The sequence below is a fragment of the Micropterus salmoides genome, unplaced genomic scaffold (genome assembly GCF_014851395.1).
Source record: "Micropterus salmoides isolate LMB-PRFRI ecotype aquatic unplaced genomic scaffold, ASM1485139v1 Ms_hic_scaffold_21, whole genome shotgun sequence".
Classification (NCBI taxonomy): domain Eukaryota; kingdom Metazoa; phylum Chordata; class Actinopteri; order Centrarchiformes; family Centrarchidae; genus Micropterus; species Micropterus salmoides.
This window is the reverse complement of record NW_024041262.1, coordinates 11,838,832-11,848,784: the sequence shown is the minus strand read 5'-3', so window position 1 is coordinate 11,848,784 and position 9,953 is coordinate 11,838,832. Positions and strand designations below refer to the sequence as shown.

Here is a 9,953-nt window from a genome sequence, read left to right as displayed (position 1 = left end):
AACAAACCTTGAGAAAAGTTTATTTGCACAACAAGAAAACACTCAACGCAATGTAAATATAGAAGAAACAAACATGCATTGTCCAAAAGAAGTAACTTAAGATAAAACAACAAGCTAATTACTGCATTACATTATATTATTTATTTATATTTTGATTTGTCACCTGAATTTTGTGTTTTCCTTTATATGAATAAAGCTATTTCCATTATAAATTAGTTCAGAAAATTTCTCCAGAATGTAGGAAATTAAGTGTTCAATGCTCAAAATTTCCCCCACTCATATATTTCACCAAAATTGTGTAAAATATCTTCTCATCTTGTGCATCGTCTCGTGAGCTAGTGTATTGTCACACCACTAATCTTATGCCCTTATGCCCCCACCACTTTTCAACAGAAAGTGATGCCGTGACTAACCCAATTAGCAAGTTTACATCTGTCAGAAAAATCTTTTTTTTTCAGACTTTGTCAGTCCTAACCAATAAGTTTGGAATTTTGATTACAATCTCATTTTAGTTTTATATGAACTGTTCACTGCTGCAAAGTGAGAATCCGTAATTAGCGTATCTTCTGTACTAGTTACATCCTTATTCACTTAAATAAAATAAAAATATTCGAGTAATCAATGCAGATCTTCCTACTAAATATACCATGGCAGTCAATTCGAGGCCATTACAGATGAAAAGTATAAATAACTGCATGGTTCAAAAGGTTTCATTGTTTGAGTACATAAAGATGAACACTTTTCATTTATGTCACAAGAGGAAATAGTTTTCCATTATTTGTGAATGGGTGTATGCACGTGAATATTCACAGGATATCCTTTGCCAACAAACAACCACAGTACAGAGAGATGTGCCAGTACAGGAAAGAGGTTAGAAAGGATATCCTCATAACATAGATTTTATTGGTACACAAAAATGTCATCCAATTCTCCATTAAATGAATATTTTACATGGTTCATAAATTATTCACAATATGTTCATCTAAACAGTAGAGTGTACTGAAATGTGCATGAAATTCTCAAACTCAGCAGAAGACATGTGCCCTCTTTTTCCACAGGTTGACTGTGTTCCAGGATATATATATAAAAAAAAATTGGCCAGTTCAGCCCGAAAAAGGCCAGCCCACTCTGCCAGCAAATATACAAAACATAATTTCTGTCAGCCTCAATACTCCAATCCCCAGGCTCTGTGGAGCTCCAAGCAGCAGACCCAGTTGTTTATTGTTGATGCTGTGATAATGAATCCATGACTTGTGGATCTTGTAGCTGTTTCTTCAGGCTCTTGTCCATCAGTACCAGACTCTGTACAGCCAGACTCCGGCAATCTGCATCAGGGTCTCCTTCAGCCACATCTGTGGATGCAAAAAAAGACTTTAGACACTTCAACAGTGGTAACAATAGTCTGCAAGAAAGTCTACATCTCTAAGTATAATTACAAAAATCTATGTTTGCACATAATCCTGGCATTTTCTTTGCACAATTAACAATCCTATGTGGGAGGAAAAAATGTGTACTTTGCACTCATTTAGCTCCATGTCCCTCACTGCAATGTGAAACTACTTTGATCCTCAGAGGGATAAAGAAACATCCCAGTGTTGATGAGCCAATCACGTCATTGACGGTCCGTGTTATACAGGACATCCTGGTTCCTCATGTACTTCCCAGAAATGCTCCGTCCAGCTGTGCATGTGTGTGCTGCTGTACATGTTTGTCACTGAGGGGACATCCTTGACAATTACATTACACAGGTGCAGCCTCAGACCTTTGTACATTTACAAGAATCCTGTGTTTTATGTTTAATCTATTATTAGTAACATAAAAACAATTTATTGCTATATTCATGCGTAAGTTCTAAATGAAAATACAACAGCCCTTTAATAAAAGAACTAAAAGTTTTTGAACAATGAACAAAATTTCTTTCTTTGTCACCAGCATCTTGTTTTTTTTTTTTTTACCTGCCAGCCAAGTTCTGGTCTCAAACAGCTGATCACTGAGGTCCACCAGCAGGTTTTGACTGGGCATGCTCAGAAACACAGAGCAAACAGCGAAGAGGACACCTCGTCTCACCATCCTTTAACAGACAGGTTACAGCTCAGACCGAAATAAGGCAACAAAACATCCTGTTCAGACCCTATATGCTGTTCAGGCCTATTGTTATTTTTATGTCTGACTGTTCTAATTGTTGCTAGGAAGATGCTATAGCCATACAGTCACCCACATAATGTTAATGTTAAACCACCTGGTGAGTAGCAGGAATACCATATTATAGTACTGTTAACAACCACAAATAGTTTCCTCAGACAATGAACCGTCTAAAACACTAATATGCATCATACTTACTGGTCAACATGGTAGCGCACTGCCCACACAAAGTCCAGTAAAGCACGACCCATCTGTGCCGCTACCTGCAACAACAACAAACTCAGTAAAAATGAGCATTGGATGCCTCTAACTGACTGACCATAAACCCCATTACTTTCCATTATTTTCTCTTTTATAATCAAATATATATATTTTATGACTGCATTAAGAGTCAGACCTAAATGTTTAGCACATCGATATTGATATACATTGACATCATGTCACAACATCACAGACAGACAGATAAAACTACCGGTGCATTGACTGCCAGATGCATGAAGAGGCCCAAGGTGTGGATCAACCTGCCCAGTACTAGATGGTCGCTGCCCAACAGATCAAAGGTCACCTGAGGCCTAGCAGAAAGGTATTACATTTCATTTTTGACATGTTCTGTTGCAGATACTAAATTGTGAGTATAGAGCTTTTAAATTTGCATAAAAGAACACTCTTACTTGTCATAATTCCTGAGCAGAGGAAAAAAGAAGTGTCCAGCAACAGGGGCATAACGGTTTGGGGTGGCCTTAGCTGGAGGTTGTGTGGCACCCTGTAGCACAAGAGAAATGACTGAAGAGCTTAGGAAAAAGCCTTCACTCAAATACCAACTAGAGTCAAATGTCTGTCCACTTTAACTACCTTCCTGAGGCGTTTTGTCTTGCTTTGAATCCGCTTCTCTACTTCTTGTCGCCAGTGAATAGGGTTGTCACCGGGGTATGGAGTCAAATCAGTGGTGGCGGCAATACCCATGGATGCATCTCTCTTTTCAGTGATTGGCTTAGAGAGCTCCTGTGCTGCCAGAGCAAGGACCTAATAAACCAAAACAAGAAGAGCCTCATGATTACACTTCAAATAAATCGCTAAATGTATTTGGTGAAGGTACACAGCCACTGTTGTTTTCACCTCCAACATATCGAGTCGCTGGCGAAGACTGTAGTTCAAAGAGTAAAACTCTGAGGTCAAGTACTGAGTCACCTATCAAGGAAAGCAGAGAGAGAAGCTAAAAGAAAAGTAAAGCTGTGTGATTATGACCCTAAATTTTGATGTGAAAAGATAAACAATGTAAAAACTGAGGTGAAAGATCATACGGGGATAGAGTCAGTGGCAGTGAGTGCCACCATGGTCGCCTGTCTGAGACTCAGGAAGCCATTTATGCTGTATTTATCCTCCATGTGAAGAAGCACTTTGGTCAATTGGACACTGACCTGAAAAAAGGCATACGAGACTAACATGAGTTGTAGTGTGAGAAGTGTAAGTAAGCAAAAAAAAGCACATATTCACGGGTAAGTCATTTACTGGGTGTAAATTTAGAAATGAATGCATTTGAAGCACTGGATAAAAACTACGTTTCTCTTGTGTGCTGCAGTCATACCTCTCTGGTTGCAAAGGTGTTCTTCCTCACCAAACCCTCGACAACTCTCAAACTGAGCTCCACACGCACTGGGTCCTCAGAGGAAATTAAAGCTGGATGGGTCGACGGATAAGAAATTGTTAGAGCTGGAGCTAGTGACCCAGAGTTGAAATAGGAGGTGATCGGTAAGGTAAAAAAAATTTAATCTGTGGAGCCATACTTTCCACACAGTCTCGTAGGTAGCGGGGTGGAGATGCTTTACTTAGTTCTTGATCGCCAGACATATCGTACGGAGTGAGCTCATCATCGCTGCAATGGTGAAAGACTTGGAGTTAAGCCACAAATACATTTAGCATAACAGATTCACTGACTGAACTGAAGAGCTAACATTTACCTGTCCAGGTCGGAGTCTGGGTCAGTTTTCCGTGGCAGAGGTTCTGACTTATTTTGACATGAAACATTCTGAGTAGATTGAGTCATTTCATTGGTCCCTTGAGGAGCATCAACTCTGTGGATGACAGACCTTCTCTTAAATAAAACCAACATATATAGAGTGACTATGTTTTATGGGATGTGGCCTGTTGTTGGAAAATAGTTGTTAAGTAATTAGAGTATTAGTTTCCAAGATTACATAGAGTGTGTCTACTTGGGAGTTAATTTCCTCCCTTGCTCTGTTAAACTGCTATAAAAGTTTGTAGTCTCTATTAAACAGACAGCAGAGACTTACACGTAAACTATGAAATATCAGTAATGTGGCAGGTGTGTTAACTATTCAAATCTAAATATATTTTTGGAACTATTTCAGATGAGTACACATTTACAGAATTTAAGCTGTAAATATCACCCACAACCTATATAAATAGTTTTAGTTAAGAAGATATATAGATATATAACACTTACCCATTTAAAGGCTCAGCCTCCGGTTCATCACCAATGGCTGTCATCAGAGAAAGCAGCTCTCGGGTTTCCTCATCTTGATCATACTACAACACAGAACAATACAAACTCAGACACAGGTCTTTTAATGGCATTTCAAGCAATGAAAGCCAATTAGGTGGACGAGGCAGCTGTTGTAACTGACAGCAATTTACACATTCACTGTACCTCAAATTTCAGCTTGGTTCCATTGATATCCATTCGAGAGCTCAGGCACTCCCCCACCACCATGCCGATGTGCCTGATACGCACCACATTGCTGTCCAGGTGGCTCTGCATGCCACCCAGCATACACTGAAGTAAGTCTGAGAAATCAGGCACACAACAGGGAGAGGAAAAGCTGAAAGCAACAATCTTTGTTATCCTTTAATTTATATGATCATGTTATTACTTCTGTTGCTGCTGCTGTTACTGAATGTAAACCTGTTTGGTTATACACTTCCCATTGCTATAAGTTAAGCAACAGCAGTTACTTTTTATGAGATATATTTTGATAAAAATAAAAGTCGAACTTATTTTATATTTGTTGGGTAAAGTCCCTAATAACACACAGCTGTCAGCTTGAAATTATACTTTTTGTAGTTTTGAATAGCAATAATATGAACAGTAGAAAAAAAGCATGTGATTCAAGTGATGTGGAGCCATAATCATTTCTATTTTTACTGTTGATTTACTGAGTGATTTGAGGCACCAAACATTGTTATCTGTACCTGAGCGTAGCTCCTGTAGCTCAGAGTCTTTCAGCAGACTCACACTCAGCAGTAAGGCCTTGCTGACATACAGCTGCTGCTCCAGGGGTGTGTGCTTCACTGCACTGGGGTTAGCCCAGGCCTGGGACACAGACCGTAACACCTGAGAGCACACACACGACAAAATAATCAATATATACGACGTTATATCATTTGGCTGCTAAGCATCCTGATGCACTCACCTGGATGAGCAGTGGCCTTCGCTCCCTGTCTGCTGCGAGGTAACCCAGAACAATTCTCAAGACTCGAGTCTGAGAATAAACATAAATGCTTCATATGATACTTACAAGATACACATGTGGTTTACTGTCAGACTGCAAGTTATCTTCTTACCTCATACTTGTACTGTAGTAACAGCAGTTTATGAGTGATAACAAACTGGGCTTTTTTATTTGTTAACACTAGATTCCCAATGATCCTGCCCAAGGCATCAGACCTGAAAAACGAGGCAAGAGACAGTTGTCATTAAGGGCAGATAAAAAGGTCATAGCTAGATAAACTGCTTGCTGTTTAAATGCATTTGACTGAAGCTCTAACCATCTTACCCGCTGACAGCTTGCACCAGTCCAGTGAGCACGCTCTCCACCCATTGCTGTGGAACATTCGCCAGCAGCTTCCAGCAGACCCTCTGCCACACCATGTCTGAGCGTGTGCAGACAGACAGCCGAGGAGCCATCACTGCCAGCACCAAACCTGCAGACAGAAAAACAAAATGCCAGAGGAGGATTAAGGGGATTCTGTGTCACTGCGGACCCTAATAATCAGATGTCCATTAATCTATTTGGTGAAAGAAAAACATCATAAATGTGTGATTGATAATAAACTTGAAGAGCCAAAAGATGTTTGCATCTGAAACTTTCCTGTAAAAACCTCGGCTATATGTTGAATAATATTCATTGTGTTGCTTTGCATGTTTTTAATGTGCACAATGTCTTCCTTTGCCATTTCCAGACACAGCTGTTGAGTAAAGTTCGATGCTAATCTGATGCTTTTGATTGGTTCTCACGTTTCAATTTGCAGCGCCACCAATCTGCCAGTTAAACTGCCTCTCAGCTGTCCTTTGACATGGTTAACAGAGAATAGTAGAAATTTAGAAAAGTAATCAAAAAGTAATTAAATGTAATAAGTTACATTAGTTTGACAAAGTCATTGAAAGAGTTACACTACTATTACATTTTAAATAGGATAATTTGTAATTAGTAACTTTATACATTTCCAAGGTAGCATTCCCAACACTCATGGTTTGACCTTTAAAATGTCACCATAAAAAAAAGATTTAATATAATATAATGTAAAACACGGAAAAGGAACAAAATGTAAGATTTTTTTTTAATTAAATCATTCTAAAAATTGAGGCCTGACAAATTTAAGCTTGGAGTTGCATTTGAAGCCGGGCTTGTTGATAATATTTCTTGTTACATATTATCATGACCATGTAATATCCACTTGTAAAGCTAATGGAGCTACCCATCAACCATGAGGCTTGCAGTGTGAATGGAAGGAGACACAATATACATAAGAATAATTCCAACTGACTATTTTTGCAGCTTCCAAACTTGTAAGTAAACTCACCACTATGGCCCTGGATACACAGTTTTCCAAGTGTCTGAGCCACAAAAGTCAAGGAGCAGTCGGTGCCATCTGTTCAACATAGTTCAAGATTAATAGATGGGATTAGAAATGCTAATTTTGATTCCAACACCAATGCATTCTTCGTTTAAAAGATGTTCCCTCGCCTTTAAGTGCTTGGCAGGTCCGCTCCAGGGCAGTGAGCATCTCTGAGGCCAGTAGAGGGTAGTACTGCTGAGGAAGAAAAAGAGGCTTGTTGTTTGGATGTAACCTGTTGGCGGTGAGGTCTGGCAATGCCACAATACGTCCCAGCAGAATCTCTCTGAACTGGGGGGAGTCAGAAGGCCCTGCCTCCAGGCAGTAGGCCCACAGCAGGTCAGAGAGTCGACCACTCTGAAGGAACCTCTCAGTGATGCTGACCAAGTGGTCCAGATTTGAGCTGGCTCTGTGGTGGAGAGACAATTAATGAATAGACAAAATGATGGCGACGCCTCCAAACCCCTATCCAACACTACTCACCTTAGCTCTCCTATTCCCTCCATCAGCACCAGCAGCGCCTGCTCCGGAGGGCCTCTGAGGAACAGGCCGTCCCATAACGCCGTGCGCTGGGCTGCTGTGAGGCTGGGGAACCAGTCGGCCTGGATGTTGCTGATAAGGAACCGAAGGGTACGAGTGAAGTGAGCTCTCTTGAACTCTGCCCGCTGAACTGAAGTGGTTCTACTCTCTGGTCCTTCATCCAAGTAATAGTGGAGTGCTTGAAGAGCAATTACAATGTCTTTGTTATCTGTGGACGTAGTGAGGGTCCGGAAACACTGGGCCACCGCCAGGCGAACCTCAGCATGTGGGCCAAGGGACTCCATCTTTGAAACCTTGTTTTACCTCCTAAACAAAAACATTAAAAGGACATTTCATCCTGCAGCAATGAATAGTTTCTACCAAGGTATGACTGCTAAATATCTATTTCCACACAGAAACAAACACACAACTGTTTAAAGTATGTATCTAATAATTAGCTATTACATTTTGAGGATTTAGCTACTAACTATATCAGCACATCACACCAAAACTCTGTGGATGCGCAGCCTTCACTGATGCTAGTTCATTTTGTTGTAGGTCATATCTCCCTCTACTCTGGTAACTTAGCTTACAGTCTAAGTGTAGCAACAACAGGCTCATTTTCATCAAGCTAGTAACTACGGTTAAGGTTTCAAAATACAGCAGCTGTCAATGGAAACAGAAGTGAATTAAGTTAGCTTCAACTGTACTGGCCTATCAAAAATGATAACGTTACGCACCAGGGCATTTTAATTAAACGAAACAACATAAGTTTATATGGCCGGACACTGGTTTTGTCATTGTGACATTAAAACATGTATTTTCGAGGTGAAAGTTGCTGTTTCTTCTGTCGTGTTTGGTCAAGAATGTCCCGCCGTGTCGCTCCGCTCTCCGTGTGCTCCATCAAAATACATCCGTGAGGAGCAAGAAGGAGAGGAGAGGTTCCGGCTACAGGCTGGCCGGTTCGGCATTCAAGAAGCCAAAGGTTTTTCCAACACTTTATCGGCTCTACGAACCGGTGAATTAATCAACTAATGTGCAAGTCTTATATATAAAAAATACTTTAAAAAACGGTTTATAAGCAAAGGATACATATGTGATTCGTTTTAAAAAACAGCAAAATAATTGACTGATGAAGATTTGGGGCTTAAATAATTTCAATAAATCGGACAAGATTGTCCACATATAGTAAAAGAACAGTCCTACACAAAATGTGTAGGCTATTTAGCATAATAGCAGTTCTATAGGCCGGATCAAACAAATTTGTGCCGCAAATTTAGTGTTTATTTTACAATATACATTATTTCAGAGATTCGTAAATGCCCCTTAAATCAGTTCAAGGGGCAAAAGGATTTGTTTTCATCTAGTCTCTTTTCATAGGATTGTTTTAAAACAGAAATGGTTTGTTTTAAACAGGAAACCTCCTAATCACATCAAACATATCCTAGTCTATTCACGAAAAGACAAAAGTTAAATTAGATTTATTAAATAGCCTAAATGTCAAGCATGATTTTGATATACAAACGAAAAATGTCTCAATAAAGTAACCATAAAAATATTTTTTTATATTTTATATAATATTTTCTCCTTAAATGAGGCCATTAGCACGTTCATTACCTGCTCCCAGGAGGAATAACTTGCCCCCAGCGATAATTTTGATCAAAAGACTAAAACCACTGTTGTCTGCGAGTGTCTAGTCAGTGTGTTTGGTACTGTTAACAGTTCAATGCGTTTTTGAAAATGAAGTGCTCAGATGCCTCACAGTGTTTTTGCCCGCTGCATACCTTTTTCAGACCCTCAGCGACTTCATTCCCAAAAAATCTCCTGTTGGGTGATGTTTTTATTGTCTCCATCAGCAGTAACATGAAATATCAGCCCTTTGGTTACATAACAACCTTTAAAGAATTGGAATCAAGGGTTCAGCTTTTCAGTCATGAGAAATAATGTAATATAAGACATCTCTTAATGATTGCACTTGATAAGTGAACATTACAATTTATTTATTTTTCATTTGAATTATTTCATTATAACCACTTAATTTAGTTTTTCCTAAGTCTCTAAATTGATTAATTTTCTTTTGCCTTTTAAGTTTTATTTATTGATTATTAACTATAGACTGTGTTATTGACTTGTCAGCTGAATATTGATACATACCCCCATAAAGTTTCATGACACAAATTAACATTTGAAAATAAATCTTTATTATTGCACACCTACACTCACCAGCAGCTGAAATGGTTAGTACTAGGGGACAGATGGGCTTCACACTTTCCTTCTGGCAGGTGTGCAAGTTTATATAGCGTTGGTAAGTAAAACTTGTGAAGGCATCAAAAGAACTGGGACACTGGAAACAAAAAGGTCAAGGTGTAGTTGAGGGCAAAACATATTGCATACAACATACACAACCTGCAGGTGGGGCTGATAGGTTGAAAGCAGAG

The 9,953-nt window shown here is 39.4% G+C and overlaps 1 protein-coding gene across 1 annotated transcript; it reads right to left on the bottom strand.

The window, feature by feature from the left end:
- Positions 1 to 881: 881 nt before the first annotated feature.
- telo2 (TEL2, telomere maintenance 2, homolog (S. cerevisiae)) lies at positions 882 to 8,418 on the bottom strand. Its single transcript, XM_038736084.1, has 21 exons — positions 8,256 to 8,418; positions 7,480 to 7,842; positions 7,128 to 7,405; positions 6,964 to 7,032; positions 5,937 to 6,084; positions 5,725 to 5,827; positions 5,574 to 5,642; positions 5,353 to 5,494; positions 4,811 to 4,947; positions 4,607 to 4,689; positions 4,101 to 4,214; positions 3,927 to 4,015; positions 3,728 to 3,819; positions 3,444 to 3,560; positions 3,259 to 3,330; positions 2,995 to 3,165; positions 2,814 to 2,905; positions 2,615 to 2,714; positions 2,341 to 2,405; positions 1,956 to 2,071; positions 882 to 1,352 (listed from the first exon to the last, which is right to left on the bottom strand). The coding sequence occupies exons 2-21, from the start codon at positions 7,818 to 7,820 to the stop codon at positions 1,219 to 1,221; spliced, it is 2,532 nt and encodes an 843-aa protein (XP_038592012.1). The 5' UTR covers positions 7,821 to 7,842; positions 8,256 to 8,418; the 3' UTR covers positions 882 to 1,218.
- Positions 8,419 to 9,953: the final 1,535 nt, after the last annotated feature.